Raw genomic sequence first — 20078 nt, forward strand, 5'->3', positions numbered from 1 at the left:
AATCATTAATCAAGATATGATTTAAACCATGAAATTTCTGAAATAGCAACATGGTAAACACTGTTAGTAACATGTAGATCTCGTCGCTATGAATCTAACGCAACTTGAACGGGTCAAAACGGAGCTAAAACGTGAAAGTTATGGCCTGATGAAGATAGTGGCAAAACTATAAATAGATGAAAACGTATTTTGAATCTAAACTGAAAGAAAATACGCTTTAAACGTGCTTTGGACTGTGGGTTAGATTAGGGGAAAGGAGGGGGTCTCTTTTGCATAAATTCCAGCCGAAGGGGTATGGGGTGGTTTGGACCGTTGGATCTCAATGAGCGGCTCAGATTAGAAGATGGGGAGGGGGAAAAGAGGTGGCCGGCCGGCGGCGAGCCCAGGCGGCGGCGTTCTCGCTGGAGGGGCAGGAACTCGTCGGTGTGATCGGTTTAGGCGATTCTGACCACCGTTTGGCTTGGGAAAAGTTCGGGAAGCAAGAGGGAGGCGCGGCGAACACGTTGGAGGGATCGGAGTGCCCTACGTTGGCACGGTGGCAAGCTCACACACGGTTTAGTGGATCAGCTCGATGGCAAGACTTCGGCGAGGCAGGGAGAGAAATAGAAAGCGAGAGGAAGAGCATGTGAGGCAGCTGAAGCTTTCTTACCTGCAAGCGAACCTCGGGGATGCGGTCACGGAGGTGGAGGAGTGGCGAATCGATGGCGGCAGCGGCGAGCTAGGGTGGCAGCGGCGCTGTCCGAGCTCGAGGAAGGCCTGCGGCTAGCTTCTAGGGTTGACGGGTAAGGTGGCCAACGTGGCTGCTATTTACGGGGGCGGTGCGGTGTGGAGTGCACGCCAACCAAGCGGACACGGGGCGGAGGCAGACTCCTTGCGTAGACGGAGTCCGGGACGACGCCGACTCGAGGTGGGAGAAGGCCCTGACAAACGGGCCCGAGGTGCCAGCGGAACTAGGGAGGACGGGCACTGCGGCTTGGGCTGCTGCCTGCAGCTGGGCTGCGCGAGTGAAGGCGGGACAGCCCAAGAGAAGAGGGAAACGGCCCACGAGATGGGGTGGAGCTGGGCCGCAGGAAGACTGCAGGCCTACGGAGTGAAACAGGGCGGCCCGAGAAGGAAAGGAGGAAACGGGCCTTCGGGCCAAAAGCCAGGGAGGGTGAAGATAGGAAAGAGAATTCCTTTTCTTTTTCTTTGCCGATCTCCAAAGCAAATTTTCAAATAAATTTTGAATTCTTTTTTTTGAATTTTGGTTTCAAACCACGCAATACAAAAATATTATGCAGCAGCATGAATGCATAAACATGTAGGTAGATCCTATAATTGATTTTAATTGAATGAAAATTATTACTTTTCTAAGTTTAAATGGTCACAAAAATTCACAATTAAATCAAATTCATATATTTTAAAATGATCCAAATTTTTGGGTGTTACATCTTTTGCTGATGTGTGTACTCGATCCGATTTCTTAATGCGGCGTAGATTTCGTGGATCCATATGGTGAGGGCATGAACATGGATGGAGATTTGTGTGGGTGAGGTTCGAATGCGTCTAGGGTTTGTGCTGTATTTTACTGATGAGCGATTTTTGGTGAACTTTTTTTTGCAAATGGGGTGGTGTTCTGTTAGTCCTTGTTAATTAGGGTTTGGTTTGATGGATTGTTCTAGTATTTGATGGGGTATTTGTGGTTGATTGAGGACAGGTAGTGGGGATTTGTCGAAAAATGAAAGGTCATAGGGGAGGAGACAGCAAGATGTAGTGACAGGGAGGGACAGCTTGATAGGGATTGTATCTTTCAAGTAAACAATCATGTACTGCTACTTACACTCATACCAAAAGGTGCTTTTGCATATCCTGGTGGGGGCTTACATCAAATTCCTTGGGAATGCACAATTTGATGGGATGTAAGGTAAAATCGTTTAGTGGTAGTCAAAATCAAATGGACATGTTTAGTTTTGCGACCCTATTTACCTGTCATTGTTTGAGATCTTTTGCTTTCTTTCCTGATATACGCAATGTGTTCCTATTTGGTGCCCATAGCTTAGGCCTGCAGTAATATTGTATTTGTTAGCCTAGCACTGCCTATGGGTTGCCGATTTGTTTCAGCTCACATGCTGTGGTGTTGTTTGCTACTTATCAGCCTGGTGGCTGTTGCGTGGATAGCCTACTAGGTACGTTGCCAGCCTTGCTGATTTCTGGCCTATGAGGCTATGATCGGCTATACAATATAAGTTATTAAATGTTTAGGTGCTGCTCTCATTTGTGTGCTTTCTTCCCAGTAGGTTCAGCCTTCTGTTCCCTTTGACACATAAGTTTTGGTCTGGCTCTGAGCTGCAATTTGTGTGTTGCTTACCACTAAGTCCAGTTCGTTCGTTCGCTTTGAGTTCATAATTTCAGTTTACCTGTGAATTTCTATATTGTCAGACTGTCAAGATTTATGTTGCTTTCTTTGGTTTCTTTGGTTGCTTCCTGGAGGTTGTTTGCCGATTTACAAGTTCATGTATGGCTTGCCTTCCATTCTTTTTTTGTTCATTTCAGATTCAGATACTAATTCTGATTTACAGTGAGTTATTCGATAACTTGATGAGTTTAAATTTTTCTTTTTGTATGGTACTGAACTTCCATCAGAGTACGGTTCTCTGTTGAACCTGAAAAAAAAAACAGAATTTTGGTAGTACAGTGTCATGTCTAAATTTGGTCTCTTTGCCAACTAGTTTAATACATACAAGAATGAACCTGCATTTGTTATGCTACTAAAAAGAGCTGTGCCTAGGAGCCTTTCAGCCCTCCAGATATTTCATATATAATTTAAGTTATTCAACCTCCAGAACTAATATTTACATTCAAACCGCTTTAAAAAATCATGCTCCTGCTTGGTCTGTAACTGAATTGTCTTAATGCATTTGAGTTTGCCCAGTTGTTAAAAAAAACACCATGGTATTGTTTTGGTTCATAAGGCTTGTGTAACTTGTTCCTCCTAGTGACAACATATAACTTGTTCCTCCCAATGAGAATGTAACCTGCAAATAATTGCATTCAAACCGCTTTAAAGAATCATGCTCCAGCTTGGTCTGTAACTGAATTGTCTTAATGCATTTGAGTTTGTCCAGTTGTTAAAAAAATCACCATGGTATTGTTTTGGTTCATAAGGCTTGTGTAACTTGGTCCTCCTAGTGACAACATATAACTTGTTCCTCTCTGTGAGAATGTAACCTGCAAATAATTGCATTCATTACAATAAAATCATAATCTTTGTTAGTGCACACATATTTTGATAAATGAGGTTGACATTTTAATCTAACATTCATTTCATCTGTTTGTTGTTCCTCTCCATAGTAGTTGTAGTGCCCAGTTTTTATTAATCTCTCCTGTTCATGAAAACCAAACAGAAAAATTGATTAATTGCTGTCAGCAATAATGTAAATTGCAAGTATCGAGCACCGCAATTGTTGTTCTAAGCATATGCAATATTTTGAAATTTAATTTTTACCTCATGAGTATAGTTGGCATTTGCATTGTTTGAAGCAAATTTGTAATAACTTCAATCTTCATTTCCAAATCCCTTGAACAACATACCTGCATATCATAAAAAATGGATTAGCGAAATAGCATTTACTCACAGGAGGCTTCACATGCACCAGCTGTTTCAGTACATCAGAGCACGCACATCTCCCCTGACTTGTGGTCTGTGGAACAGACATCTTGTGAATATTATGCTATGTAATTCGATGTTCTGATCTTTCTTTAGTCCGATAGCTCTATTCTCTACTGAAATTGCTAGTGAGTTAGTGATTCCAATGTTTATCAGTTAGTTTCCCTGTTTAGCCGATGTATAATTTTTGTGTTGGATTCCTAGTTTAGGTAAACATAAATGGAGATGGTTCCGAATTCCCTCCTCATGATTTCTTTTGGAAGCAGTTTTTTTTTCTACATAAGTCCCAATGGGAAATAATGTTGGTCCTACTCATAGCTATGAGTTTCAGTCTATATATTGCTATGAGTTTCTATATCTGACTACTTCCTATTTCTTTGTGCATGATTTTGAAAAAGGAAAAGGAACTAAACCAGGAGAGTGAGGATGCCGCAACCACTGAATGGAGCATGCAGCCAAGTTTCCTTTCTGCATTTTTCTTTGCTATATGGATTGCTCTGAACTAAATTAATTTGACCTATATGTCTTATTTTTGTGTGCTAGGATAAAATTGCGTTAGTTGGCTTCTTTCAATCTTGGTGAGTAAGAGGCAGTTGGCTTATTCTATTCCTTTATGTAGAAGCACCATTTTCTTGATTGCACATTTAAAAGTAGTAAATTGCACACCTAAAATATTGCAATTATAGTGTTTAACATGTGCAATATCCAGTCTTTATATATAACTTTGCCACTATTTTGTTTTCCTTTTTACATTTGATTAAGCAGGAAAAACATATGTTTAGAAAGCTTGCCTCTGTGGTTGAATCAGTTATCTGCCCCCATATTTTGCGTTCTCTGATCTGTTTTTGTTTGCCATCTATAGATATGTGTTGACCTCTTGAACGAATATGTGGAGGCTATGGTTTTATATTGGCAAGCGATAGAAAATGTTTATCTAGAAGAAAAACTCGCCATGTGCCAAGAGGATCTACTGTCCAAAGAGCGCCAGATTGCTCACCTAGAATCAGAATTGAGGTATTGAATTGCTGAGGCTGTTTGTTTTGTCTGATTAAGTTTATGGGAAATTACACTCTTCTAGCTTTCTGAAGTCTTAGATCCCCAATTTTTTGTATCCTTTGCATTATGTTTGTGAGCCTGTGTTTAGTGAATGATGATCTGCATCCTGTGGTTTGCATAGATCCTCGATTTATTCCTTGGGTTTTTGGTCGTGGTCAATTATGTTAGCAATATTGAGCTCTGTTAATGCACCTGATTTGCCATGTACACATAGGTCCACTCAGCTTTGATCTATATATGTTTTATGAAGCATCATGGCGAGTTTGATATATAGAGGAGATTGCTTGCTATGCTTCACTGCATTTGCATACATGCTGCGATGAGATGTCAATATTTTTTCTTTTAGTATTGTTAATTTTTCTAATTTTAAGTGAATCATCATACTACTGTTTTAGCACCATGATTAATCTAAAAGTGAATCATACTACTATTTCAGTTTATGTAGTTTATGCAATTTTTCTGTAATTGGGAACTCTATTTCATAATCTGAATTATGATACTTGCAGCCTGGAAATTTACTACCTGGTTAATATGAAAATTTACTACTTGGTTAATTTTCTTTCAATTCGGCGGAGAAGCGGTGGATGGTGGAAACGACTGTGGCGGCTCCGGTTAGGGCTTGCGGCGGCACTGCAAGCTCGAATCGAGATGGCTACGTAGCTAGGGTTCAGAAAAATAGACACGGCATGGTGCGCTCGGTCTTTATAGAGGCCTGGGCGTGAGGATCCCAGTCAATCCCGGAGAAATCGGGATTTGGGGTGGGTCTAAGTCGGTCTCGTGTCCGGCTCGGCGACGACGCCAGGAAGAGGAATACGCGCTGACGCGTGGGCCAGGTGTGGCAGCGAGAGTGAGGGAGAGGGAGTGCGGGCATGCCTACGTTGCTTGGCTAGGCCAAAGGCTGGATGGAGCTGGGCTGGGCCACTGCGGAGGCACGCTGGCATGGCTGCTGCCGCTGGCGGCCGGCTAGGTGTGGCACTAGAGCGGTTGTGGCTGGTTGGGTGTGGCCATGGCCGGCTAGGGTAGGCTGTAGCCAGGCAAGAGCAAGCTATGGTCGGCCAGGGGCAAGCTAGATAGGCTGGGGTGGCCTAGGGTAGGATAGGGGCTGGCTTAGGTTGGTTAGGCAGACCAAGGTCCAACAGGAGAAAAAGCAAAGAAAAGAAAGGCTTGCCTTAAGCAAAAACGTATTTTGAAAAGGGTTTTCCCAACTTACTTTCAAAAGCAATTGAATTCCTTTTTGAATTTTTTATCAAAGCCACACAATACAATAAATCCAATGCAGAGGCACGAATTCATGAACATGTATCTAGCCTTATATTTGATTTTAATTTAATAAAACTTATTATTTACTACATTTGAATGCTCACAAGAATGCATAATTAAATCATATTTATCTATTTCAAAAGGATGCAAATTTTAGGGTGTTACAAACCTAACCCCCTTAAGATGAATCTCATCCTCGAGATTCCACTGTTGATGATTCAAAGAGCTATGGGTACTCCGATCTTAAATCCTCCTCTCTTTCCTAAGTGGCCTCATCTTCCGAGTAACGATTCCATTGCACCTTGCACATCTTTATGACCCAGCTTCTAGTGACTTTTTCCACTATCTCTAATATCTTGATTGGATACTCTATATAAGTGAGATTCTCCTTCACATTAAGCTCCTCTAAAGGTATTTGTTCCTCATGCACATGTAAGCACTTCTTGAGTTGAGACACATGAAAGACATCATGCACACCTGACAAGCTTTCTGAAGTTCCAACTGATAAGCCACTTCGCCTCTTCTCTCAACAATCTTAAACGGACCAATATACCGTGGTGCTAATTTTCCCTTCACATTGAACCTCTTCAAGCCTTTCATCGGTGGCACTTTACGATACACATAATCTCCCACTTGAAAGACCAATTCTCTCCTTCTAGTATCCGCATAACTCTTTTGACGAGACTGTGCTACTTTCAAATTATCTCTAATCATATGCACCTATTCCTCTGCATCTCTAAGCACATCTGGTCCAAAAACTTGACTTTCACCCGTCTAGTTCCAAAACAAAGGTGTTCTACTCTTTTGTCCATACAATACTTCAAAAGGTGCCATCTTGAGACTCTTCTGGTGGCTGTTGTTGTATGAAAATTCAGCATAAGGTAAACTCTTGTCCCAATTTGTACCATATTGCAATGCATAGGCTCTTAACATGTCCTCCAATATCTGGTTAGTTCTTTCCGTCTGTCCATCAGTCTGGGGCTGATAGGCTGAGCTAAAATTCAACTGTGTACCTAGAGACTCATGTACTTTCTGCCAAAAGTGAGATGTAAATTGAGTACCCCTGTCAGACATGATCTTCTTGGGAACTCCATGAAGACACACTATCCTCTCCATATACAATTCAGCCAACTTGGCACTTGTGTAAATGGTCTTGACTGGCAAAAAGTGAGCAACTTTAGTTAAACTCACTATTACCCATATCGAGTCATAACCTCTCTGAGTGCGTGGTAAACCAACTATGAAATCCATACCAACTTCTTCCCACTTCCACTCAGGTATCCTCATAGGTTGTAGCAATCCTATAGGTCTTTGATGCCCAGCTTTGACCCTCTAACAAGTATCACACAATGCAACATATTCTGCTACATCTCTCTTTAATCCATACCACCAATATTTCTCTTTAAGATCCAAATACATCTTAGTGCTTCCAGGATGTATAGAACAAGCTGACTCGTGAGCTTCACGCAGTATTGCATCTCTGATAGCCTTGATCTCTGGCACGCATAACCTCTTCCCAAACCATAAAGTACCATTGTCATCCATACTAAAACCTGGTGCCTTACCCAACACAATATTCTCTGCTATCTCCTTCAATTTCTCACCCTCAAACTGACCTTTGCGTATATCCTGCTCCAAGGAAGGCTCTATCACCAACTCCATTGTATTAGTGGCAAAGCCCAAGTTGAGATGCTCAAATTCAGCACACAACTCTTTAGGCATAGACGCCAATTGCACCCCATTAGCATAACTCTTCTTGCTAAGTACATCTGCCACAACGTTTGCCTTTCTAGGATGATAATGTATTTCCCAGTCATAGTCCTTTACCAACTCCAACCAGCAACGCTGTCTCAAGTTTAGATCTGACTAAGTGAAGATGTATTTCAAACTCTTATGATCCATGTAGATATCACTCTTATGATCACTCTTATGACCAACAAGAAAGTGTCTCCATATTTTCAAAGCATGCACCACAGCTGCTAACTCTAGATCATGAGTAGCATAATTCAGCTCATGCTTTCTCAACTATCTAGATGCATAAGCAACAACTCTTCCTTCTTGCATAAGCACACAACAAAGACCTTGTCGAAATGCATCACAATAAATAGAGAAATTCTTACTCAAATCTGGCAATATCAACACTGGAGCTATAGTCAACCGCTTCTTCAACTCTTTAAAGCTAGCTTGACACTTTTCAGACCACACAAACTTAGCATTCTTCTCTAGTAACGTAGTCATAGGCTTTGCAAGCTTAGAGAATCCTTCAATGAACCTCCGATAGTAACCAGCTAACCCAAGAAAGCTGCGGATCTCACTCACATCTGTAGGCGGCTTCCAGTTCAGCACATTAGCTACCTTGCCTGGATCCACTGTTATTCCACCATTAGAGACAACATGACCTAGAAAAGAAACTTTCTTCAGCCAGAATTCACACTTACTCCTCTTAGCATACAGTTTATGCTCTCTGAGCTTCTGCAAGACCAGCCTTAGATGCTCAGCATGCTCTTCCTCATTCTTGGAGTAAATCAAGATATCATCGATAAATACCACAACAAACTTGTCTAAAAACTCTATAAACACCTTGTTCATCAAGTACATAAAGTATGCAGGAGCATTAGTCAAGCCAAACGACATCACTGTACACTCATACAACCCATACCTTGTAGTAAATGTTGTCTTAGGAATATCTGTAGCACGAATCTTCAGTTGATGATAACCAGAACGAAGATCAATCTTAGAGAACAAATACGCACCTCTCTACTGATCAAATAAATCATCAATTCTAGGCAATGGATACTTGTTCTTGATTGTAACCTCATTAAGTGACCAGTAATCAACACACATGCTCTGGCCACCATCCTTCTTGTCAACAAAGATAACCGGTGCACCCCATGGTGAAGAACTAGGACGAATGAAACCTTTTTTCCTGCAACTCCTTTATTTGTTTTTTAAGTTCTTCTAATTCATTTACCCCCATTCTATATGGTCATTTAGCTATAGGCAGTGTTCGCCTAAATGGTTTAAACGGCCGTTTAAATGGCCAGTAAACGGTAAACGGTGGTAAACTGTCTTGTTTAGGGGGTAAACAGAAATTAAATGGTTGACCATTTAAACGGTCAAAACACGGGAAAAAACAGTCTAAATGGCCTAAATGGAACGGAGATAAACAACATTAAACGGGCTAAATAGCTGTTTAAACGGCTGTTTAGGCGAACACGTGGTAAATCTAGTTTAGTTTGTATGGATAAATTTCTATACTTAAGTTTATTATATTTTTATATGTGTAGACTTGATATGTTACATGCATAAATATCTATATTTGGTTCTTTTCAAATGCATAAATATATATACATACCAAAATAATTGATTTTTACTCGGATAAATATGTATAAATGCTAGAATACTTGATTTTTTACATGCACATATATGATTATATGTATTTTTTAAAGTACAAAACCGTTTAGATCGTTTAACTTCGTTTAAACACCGTGTAAACAGCCTAAACGTTAAACAAAGGGCGACCGTGTAAAGACCGTTTACCATTTAGGAAAACAATGGCTATAGGTGCAGTTCCAAGTAAAAGCTCAATAATGAATTCAATGTCGCGATCGGGTGGCATACCTGGCAAGTCATCGGGGAACACATCCGGGAACTCTTCCACAACTGAGTCTTCCTTCTGGGCGCCATCTGCTAGCTAATTCATTGTAGTTGTTTGAGGTGCTTGCACTACCACATCAATGCTGATTCTGTCTCCCTTGGGTGTTGTCAAAACTACAACCTTTTCCTGACACTGAATCACTGCCTGATGTTGCATCATCCAGTCCATACCTAGAATAAGATCAATACCGGCCTTTCTCAACACAATAGGGCTCACTTTGAAGTCTACCCCTTTAAAGAAAGACTAGCTGAGGCGCAATGATAAAAAGCTGACATGCTCCCTCCCAGTGAATTTACTAGTATGGGGTTTTTCATGGCACATAAGAGTATACTATGCATTCTAACAAAAGCTTGTGAAACGAAGGAATGTGAAGCACCAGAATAAAAAAGAACGGTGGCAGGGATAGAGTTGACATTGAACGTACCAAGCATGACCTCGGGCGACTCCTATATTGGGTGACGGCTGATGCCTCCCTTTCTGGTTGCTGTTCTGACCCTGGGGGGTTTGCTGGTTTGGCTTCTCAGGGCAGTTATAAGACATGTGTTCTTCTTTTCCACAACGGAAGCATTTGTTGGGGGTGTTAGGGGCACTGGTCTTCATAGGAGTAGTGTTGGGGTTCACTTGGTGTGGTGTATGCGGGCCACTTTGTTGCTAGTTCTGCGGGCGCTGCTGGAACTGATTGCGCTACAGGTACTGACCATGGTTCCACTGACTAGACGACCCCTGGTACCTCTGTTGGAAGCTTTGCTGTGGGTTGGTACGCTGACGAGTGTTGCTTTCAGATGCCTATCCTTGAAGCCTTCTTTTCTTGGCTTCCATCTCCTTGCGCTTATTATCAACCACAATGGCATGGTTCACAAGTGCCTTGAAGTTGGAATAGGTATTGGACATGAGCTGCAGTTGAAGACCATCATACAAGCCTTTGAGAAAAACGACACTGCTTATCTGCATCATCTGCCACCTCATTAGAAGCGTAACGTGATAACTGAGCAAACTTATCACGATACTCCCCCACAGACATTGACCCTTGCTTCAGGGCTTTGAACTCTTCTTGCTTGAGCTTTATCAATCCTTCAGGAATGTGATATGATCTCAAGTTCTCCCTGAATTCCTACCAAGTGATAGCAGGAGCATCGTTGGGACGTCCATACTGGAATGACTCCCACCAGTCTTGGGCTGCTCCCTAAAGCTGTCCTGATGCGTACAACACCTTTTCCATGTCATTACACTGTGCTATGTTCAGCTGTTTCTCCCGTGCCCGTAACCAGTCATCTGCCTCCAATGGATCGGTGGCATGAGTGAATATTGGAGGATGCCCTTTCATAAATTCACCACGCTTGTCCCTAACATGAACAGGTGGTGGTCCGCCTATGGGCTGATTCTGAATATGTTGCATCATCGTCTGCATCAGCTGTGCTTGCATCGTCATAAGTTGTTCCATTGTCATTGGTGGTGGCGGTGGTGGATTGGGGTTGGGCTCAGGTGCACCACCTCTCCTAGTGTTCCTCCTGTTGGCCATCTGTTTTCCAAATCACAAAGATGAGATTCAGAGATATCCAATAAAATTTCACTTATATAAGATAAAGAAGTAAAACTAAAAATTTCTGGGCGAGTTCCATCAAAACAGTCATATCTCGGATTGTATATATCAAACAGAGACGTTTTGAGCATGGTTAGAAAGCTTATGAAATTATATATAATTTTATTTTACAACATGTTCCCAGATTCTGTCGTTAAAATAAGGTAAAACAGCGAAACATAAATTCTGTCCAGAAAGTCTGTCGGCGCATAATCCTCAACTTGCAACAATTATATCTCTCAAACAAAACTAGATATGAGGGTTATTCCAGCGGCATATGAAAGGTATAGAAGTCTAGTTGTTCCCAGAAAAATATCATAATCATTGCATGAACAGATTTTTGAGATATTCCACAAAAATCATGGACTGCTCCAGAAAACAGTATGCAGAAAGACATGATAAGCAACCCAACTATATAATTCATTATCCTTAAACCTTAAACATTTAACTAAGGGACTTTGTGGACATTCCCACAACCTCCCAGCAGTCATTACAAAACTCCAAATCACACATTGATCACAAGCACAATCCAACTAAGGATTAAAGTTTGCAAGCACACAAACTTGACTCGACTCGACATGACTCGCGCTACTAGCGTCTTTTATTACATAAGGGGACACCACACCTATGGTAGAGGATCTTGGAGAAGCTTTCTGTACATCCTTGGCATGTTGAGACTCGCTCTCATATCGTCCAACATCTTTTGGCTTCGCTCACGAGCCTCCTTTTCTGCCTTCAGCTCTTCCTTAAGTCATCCATTCTGCATCATTAGCTCATGGGCAAAGTTCACCATCATAGTAGTAGTCGGGTCTAGACCTTCAGGCCCCATCATTACCCACCCAAGCTCCTGGTGATGGCAAGGGAGGAAACAGAATTGATCATCGATCATATCTCTGAAACGTCGAGCATGGAGACCCATGAATGCTTCAAAGGCTGCATCATCCATGCTTTCTTCCATGGTGGCATGACTAACCCCATGGTTGTAGATCAACTGCTCCCAAAAGGCCTGCTTATCTTCATCCCAGACATAGATGCACACCTTAGACTCCCAATAGGTGTTCTCAAATGTATGCTTGTTCTCCTCACAGACATATTCAACAGTTGTCTTCAATTTAGGGTAGTAGGCATGTAGCAATCCCATCTGTCGGTTGTGAGGTTTGGATGCGTCGCTTCCCATCTTGGTGTACTTCTTCATGGTCCATCCCACTGTAGACGGTGGCACAACTTGGGGTGGTGTGTGCGAAGCTTGCTCAGATTGAACACCAGCAGGGACAATATCCTGTTCCTTTGCACCCTCCTCAACGTGTACCTTCTTGTAAGTGGCAACTACTCCAGTGCTCTTGCGGGCTGTCTTACGGTCACGAGGCATCTACAGAATTAGACCAAGGTAGAGTCAAAGTAGAGACAATTAATTTATAACAGAATAAAGTTGCGAAAAGCATAAATTTTAACACATAGCAGGATAAGATAAATAGCATGAAATAGATGACACAAGAGCATCCTAAGCGACCAGTTCTATCTAGGCTTGCGTCCTACAGTCAACACCGACTCTGATACCAATTTGTCATACCCAATTTTAAAGACAAAACTGGATATAAAACCATATGCGTGCCCAGGAATCAATCACACAGATATAGGGACAAATTAATAGAGAATACCAAACACGGTGCTTTATTACATAACGAATATCAATCCATTACAATAGATATCAAAGTCTCACAAGCAGAAATATAAAGATAACTGCTATGGCACCTCCATAGCCATAGGGACGGTCGACTGGTTGATCGCAAGACTAGTAATCCTCAGGAAAATCATCATAGCCATCGTTACCATCTGTTACCCATCCAGGATTTTTATCCAAGTAATGAAAATAAACAAGTGTAAGTATATCTCGTACTTTACAATTATAACATGGGGTTCATGAGGCTCAAAAGGTAGACACTGGTTTAACTGCAATTAGCTTTTATTGAGTCACAGTTTTATGCAATTGAGTAGCAACAAGTTTGTCATAAACCCATATAAACACATGATCAGGTAAACATGAGTAATGAATAGCATAAATAAGTAATTATCAGTGATCATCTATTCCATAAGGGTCTAAGGCCGCTCGTGACTATAAGCACGACTGTTATAACAGTTTTTAACACACTACAGAGGTTGTACATCTTTACCCGTGAGTCGTGTTGCCCATATGCCCAGGTTAATTACTCCCAAAACACTTCCAAGGTGAGCAAGCAGGGTACACTATGAAGCCTTTCAAAGGTTCATCTAACAAGTTAGGGCCACTAGGATTCCAATTGGCAAGGGGATGTAGAGCTCCCCTTCCGAGTGGCACAATGACGCGTAGCCTATATACAAATGGACAGAGGCCGCACTATACCTAGCTCGTCAAGCCCCTCTTGCGCCATAACGATAACCTCTAACAAGCTAGAAAAGGTCCTTCTACTGAACTAAAGCTAGAGCCATGTAGCCCTCACGGTTGTACTGTAAGTCCTGGATGATCGCTTATAGATAAGTCCTTAAGGAGAAGAATCTAGAGCATCACAAAAACTATGCTCCAGCCCTTTAGTTCTGTGTTGCTAAAAAGTCATCTTTTATTGCATATTGCATAATCCATTAATCAAGTTACAAGATCATGGTATTTAATTTGAACACTAGCATCATACTACCCAATGCATAATCCCATAGGTATCAAGGTACAAGTACAAATGCTAGGAAATCCTTAGTGATAACAAGGTAGACACATCCATATGATTAAAAGTGATTAAGGTGAATAGGACAACAAGGAAGATCCCATGCTATACTTGCCTTGCTCAAAGTACTCCTGCTAGTCCTGCTCGTTAAAGTACTGGTCTTGCTCAGTGTTATACTATTCACTGTCTATACTCGATCATCCACATCATCATACAAGCATCCATACAATCATGCACGAAGCAAACAAGAACAATAATTAGAACAGTACACCAAATAGTAGTAAATCAAGTTGAAAAGTTTATAGAACTAATCTATGTTTTGCTACAATCACACAGACGTGAATTTCACCAAAATCGGAGCTAAAATAGAGAAGTTATGCCAGTTATAAGCTACTGATGGTAGTTTCATAAATAAACTAAACTAATTATGAATTAAAATAATTAGAAATTAGATTTATTTCGCAACCAGGGACGGCGGGTTCAAATAGCCAAAAGCCAGGGGCCTCTTTAGCAAAATGGCCACGAAGGGGTATCGGGTGTTCTATGCCGTAGATCTAGAGATGAACGGCTGAAAACAGATGGGAGGGAGGGAAGGAGAGAGAGAGAGAGAGAGCGGTCGGCCAGAACAACTTTGGCACGGTGGTTCGTCATTGACGGCGATGAGAAACTCGTCGACGTACTCGGTTTCGGCCCGAGGGACCATGGAGAAACGAGCAGAGGGCATCGGAAGAAAGAGCGGGAAACGACGACCTCACCTAGGGGCTTAGCATGGCCCAAGACGCGATGGAGACGGCAGAAGGCTCGATGGGGCGCACGGCTGCGTTCTGCAAACCACAGCAGCGGCGTGTGAGCAACGGAGAGTGAGGAAAAGAGGGAAAATAGCATGGGGAGTTCCAATACCACGTGGAGAGGCTCGGCATCCTGCTCAATTCGGCGGAGAAGCAGCGGACGGTGGAAACGACTACGGCAGCTTCGGTTAGGGCTTGCGGCGGTGCTGCAAGCTCGAATCGAGGCGGCTGCATAGCTAGGGTTCAGAAAAATGGATGTGGCATGGTGTGCTCGGTCCTTATAGAGGCCTAGGCATGAGGATCCTAGTCAATCCCGAAGAAATCAGGATTTGGGGCGGCTCTGAGTCGGTCTCGTGTCTGGCTCGGCGACAGCGCTAGGAAGAGGAAGATGCGCTAACTCATGGGCTAGGCATGGCAACGAGAGAGAGAGAGAGAGAGAGAGAGGGAGAGGGAGTGCGGGCGCGCCTATGCCGCTTGGATGGGCCAAAGGCCGGATGGAGCTGGGTTGGGCCACTACGAAGGCATGCTGGCATGGCTGCTGCAGCTGGCGGTCGGCTAGGTGTGGCACTGGAGCGGCCGTGGTCGGCTAGGTGTGGCCATGGCCGGCTAGGGCAGGCTGCAGCCGGGCTAGAGCAAGCTACGGCTAGCTAGGGGCAAGCTGGATAGGCTGGGGTGGCCTAGGGTAGGATAGGGGCTGGCTTAGGATAGGGGCTAGGGTGGCCTAGGGTTGGATAGGGGCTGACTTAGGCTGGCGTTCTCTGATCTATTTTTGTTTGCCATCTTTAGATATGTGTTGACCTGTTAAATGAATATGTGGAGGCTATGGGTTTATATTGGCAAGCGACAAAAAATGTTTATCTAGAAGAAAAACTCGCCATGTGCCAAGAGGATCTACTGTCCAAAGAGCGCCAGATTGCTCACCTAGAATCAGAATTGAGGTATTGAATTGCTGAGGCTGTTTGTTTTGTCTGATCAAGTTTATGGGAAATTACACTATTCTAGCTTTCTCAAGTCTTAGATCCCCAATTTTTTGTATCCTTTGCATTATGTTTGTGAGCCTGTGTTTAGTGAACGATGATCTGCATCCTGTGGTTTGCATAGATCCTCGATTTGTTCCTTGGTTTTTTGGTCGTGGTCAATTATGTTAGCAATATTGAGCTCTGTTAATGCACCTGATTTGCCATGTACACAGAGGTCCACTCAGCTTTGATCTATATATGTTTTATGAAGCATCATGGCGAGTTTGATATATAGAGGAGATTGCTTGCTGTGCTTCAATGCATTTGCATACATGCTGCGATGAGATGTCAATATTTTTTCTTTTAGTATTGTTAATTTTTCTAATTTTTAGTGAATCATCATACTACTGTTTTAGCACTGTGATTAATCTAAAAGTGAATCATACTACTATTCTAGTTTATGTAGTTTATGTAGTTTCTCTATGATTCGGAACTCTATTTCAGAATCTAAATTATGATACTTGCAGCCTGAAAAGTTACTGCTTGGTTAATATGAAAATTTACTGCTTGGCTTAATTTTCTTTTGTCCTGTGCTGGGAATGTTTTTCTCTGTGCGCATAGAACAAATTAATGACATGTGTTAGTTGTTTACAGAACACCTATAGTCATATATTTGTTTTATCTTTTGATCTGTCTATCTCCTCACCTGTGTTATCAGTTATCACATCACAAAATCACACCTGCTGTAGATGTAGGAGGTTAACAATTTTGGTTTTCTATACTTATACTCTCTGTCTCCTACTTGATCAGTTGCTTGCTTTTGTTTTTACTCTGTACAATTCTGCCTGCTTTGATGTTTGCAGTTACGTTGCTTTGATATCACTGAATCTTTGTGCAGGACGTTGCTTTGATATCACTAAATCTTTGTGTAGGACGTTGCTGCCAAAATAATGGACTTCTCACAACAAGACCCAAGGGCAGTGTGCATCATTTCAGCAACTTGAGCTGTTTCTACAGCAACCCTTCTCCAAGATTCAGAGTCTGGTGGTGTGGTTACATATGACGTATGTTGCTGTTGGTTATCATTTGCCTAAAAACTACTGCATGTATGTGTTCTGTTCTTCTCTTGTTGCATATTTGAATATAAATGTTTGCCCACTGTCCAAATTAAACAAAAGTTTTGCTGATAGCATTTGCCTGGATAGTTGGATTGCTTGCATGTTACAACTGAAGCATTGCTATCAAAGGTGGGAAAAATAAATCATAAAAGGAGGCATTTGTTTCCACACTTTCTCTTAGTTACTTGAGTATGCTGAGAACGTCTGCTTTCAGTCCAAGGTTGGGGTTAGATCCTTGTTTGAGGCTACAGTGCGGGCCATACTATACAAGATACTTTCTTTCTTTTTTCATGGAATTGTTCATGTATACTTTGATTATTTTGTTCTCATTTACTTTTGTACCCTTGTGCTTTATTGTTGATTTGGCAGGGTCGATTTGAGATCATGTGCCTTTCCAGATCGTACTTGGTGCTAGATGATGGTGGTACACGGACCCGAAGCAGAGGGCTTTGCATTGCTTTGTGTTGTCCTGACCACAGAGTTATTGGTGGGAGTGTAGGTGTAGTCCTAACAACAGTTGGAACAGTTTAGGTGATGACTGGTTTATGTGTGATAGAGAATTTCCTCACAGACATAATACTCAATTTTGAGATCACAAAACCCCACAGCTTGGAAAATATGCTCCTACTACTTTCAGGTCGTATTGGTGCAGTACTATAGAAATAAGATGCATCCATACTATATTACTGAATTTTGTAGTGCTCTGTTCCTATTAATATCTACTGTTGATGAAAACCAAACAAATAAAACATTGAATTACATAATTGCAATCAACAATAATGGAAATTGCAACTACCGGGCACCGCAATTGTAGTTCTCAGCATATGCAATATGTTGGTGTTGAACCATTTTGCCTCATGTTCTCGTTTTTCTACTAGTTTATTTATATATTCTGCAAGTATACACTATTTGCCTATTTAACTTTTAATTTGTGTTCTTTTTATGTATAAATGTTTGAACTTGTGTATTTTTTCTCAACAGGCACAGTGGTTCTGCAAGCTACCATGCTCACAGTTGCTTCTGTTCTGGAGCTCAGCTTCTGGGGCGTCAAAAGGGGCTATGACTTAAGCTTCACATTCTCCTTCCTGTTCACCTGCCTCATCGTGCTGCTGGTGTGCATCATCATCTAGGTTCGCCTGCCTAATAACAACACTGCCTTCCAAGCTCTGAATAGACCCGTCCTCTCCCGTGTCACATGTTTGCCTCATAGTTTAATGTTGCTGTCCTATCTGTAGCAGCTCTGTACAATCATGTAGCACCAACTGAAACTTCTGGACTGTAGTATTTTAATTTGCCTTTCCTTGTATATAATTAGGTGTTTGCATTTGGAATAAGGAACTGACAAACAACTACAGAATCCTTGTATGATTGTACACATCTTTGTTAGGTGTTATTGTTTTTGTGCCAACACATACAATATTTTTGTCCTTGTCCTTTTATAGAAAAAAAATGTATTTTGTTTATTGTGATTTGTGCCAGCACAGACAACATTCTTGTCCGTGTCTTTCCACAGAAAAAAATTGTTATTTGTGATTTATGCCAACACATTTCAGTTATTTGTCTTTGTCATACTATAAAAAAATTGTAATTTGTTAATTGTGATTTGTGCCAGCACAGACAACATTTTTGTCTTTATCTTTCCATAGAAAAAATTGTATTTTGTTTATTGTGATTTGTGCCAGATCGGACATTTTTGTCCTTGTCTTTCCATAGAAAAAAATTGTTATTTGTGATTTGTGCCAACACATTTCAGTTACTTGTCTTTGTTACAAAAAATTGTTTGTTGTAATTTTTGTCAACACATTTCATATATTTGTATTTGTGTTTGTATAGAAAAAAAAGTAGTCTGTCTTTTGTGATTTGTGCCAGCACACACCACATTTGTTGTTGATTTGTGTCTAGGACCTTGTTGTATGTTTGTCAACTTGATGCAGTTCTTATATAATATAACATCATCTTCCACGGTCACCATTAGTCAAGACCTAGGACCTTCCTTGTTCCAAAATGTAGCTAAGAATGACATAAATGTTCATGTGATTTCAAATAGATGTTCCTATACACAGAACCAACTCTTAAGTCTTACCTTCTATTTTTGCAGATTATGTGAGGGTGCTGAACTATTGGACCGGATTTTGTCCAGAAACCCACTTTATGCAGGTGTTCAGTTTAACCACACCCACCGTATTTCAGGTTTGTAATGTTGAGCTACACAAACTTCATTAAGATGCACCTAAGATGATTATAAGTAGTAAATTTGGATTGCACTTCTAGTTAACTTGAAGTATGAAGATGGCGTGTGGTACCTATGGCCTCAAGAAACCAAGGCATTGCCATTGGCATAGCTAATTGAAATTTGAATGAGCTTCAGATATGGCTAGCTATCTTAGTTTTGGAGATGTGACACAACTGTATAGGATTGTGAAGAACCAGGTATAAAACAACTCCATCCCATGATGAATAACTCCATTTATGCGTAATGATTGTGTGTTTGTGTCCCATTCTGAATCATGGTTCCTTTGTCCTGGTTTGATTTGTGTGTTTCATCTTTTTGGCAATTTTGCTACATGATCTATGGAGGATGATCATGTATGTAGCTTGCATTGATATAGCCTCAATGTTTTCGTTTTGGGTTTTTTTGTCTATGATGGGCAACTAGTGGAAGGAAATTCAGTCTCAGTTGCACACACATATCTGGTGTTTCAACTGATTGTAGGCCCTAGTTTTTGTGTGTGCAAAGTGTTGTGTGTCAGTCTGATCTCTAATAACAGGTTGTGCTTGTTGCAGTTTGTCATTCTATCATAAACAAGTCATCCTTGCATGTCTGCTTCATTTCCCAGGATACTTCATGTTTTTCCATAGTAAATTTTCAGCAAAAAACTTCTGGTATGTTTTTGTGTCTCATATGACTTTTTCATGCCACTAATGCATCCTCTCTGTCCTGTTTAAAGAATGCAAAACAAAGCACTGGTTTATGTCATTTTTGTGCTTTCTAATATGGTCTCTAATAACTTTGATTGGACCACTTGCAGGAGGAGTTTTCAAGCTCAAGTTATTCTTGCCTGAAGAATATCCAATGGTTCCACCAAAGGTATTTTGTTCTTACTCGACTCTTGACTAGTATTTCAGTGGTATACTTCTATGGTTCTTCAAATTGCTAATAAGTACTAAATAGGTCTGCTGCTGATATTTGTCTAGTTAAATGTAGGCTCAGTTGTAGGGTGCATCAAATTCAGAATGGTTATATATATATTGCTGCTCAAATTCAGTGCTATACTTCAATGTGTATTGCTGTTCAAATAGGTCTAGTTGTGTCCTAGTTTG

At 41.3% G+C, this 20078-nt stretch overlaps 1 protein-coding gene across 1 annotated transcript; it reads right to left on the bottom strand.

Moving 5' to 3' along the window:
* Positions 1-7987: 7987 nt before the first annotated feature.
* Positions 7988-8596, bottom strand: LOC136479732 (uncharacterized mitochondrial protein AtMg00860-like). The gene has a single exon (XM_066477501.1). It carries the CDS (start codon positions 8594-8596, stop codon positions 7988-7990), a length of 609 nt encoding a protein of 202 aa, XP_066333598.1.
* Between the last annotated feature and the right edge of the window lie 11482 nt (positions 8597-20078).

The sequence above is a fragment of the Miscanthus floridulus genome, chromosome 9, assembly GCF_019320115.1.
Source record: "Miscanthus floridulus cultivar M001 chromosome 9, ASM1932011v1, whole genome shotgun sequence".
Classification (NCBI taxonomy): Eukaryota; Viridiplantae; Streptophyta; class Magnoliopsida; order Poales; family Poaceae; genus Miscanthus; species Miscanthus floridulus.

Excerpts from the sequence above, each read along its gene's own strand:
- LOC136479732 (XM_066477501.1), bottom strand. The coding sequence starts at position 8,596 with ATGTCGTTTGGCTTGACTAATGCTCCTGCATACTTTATGTACTTGATG.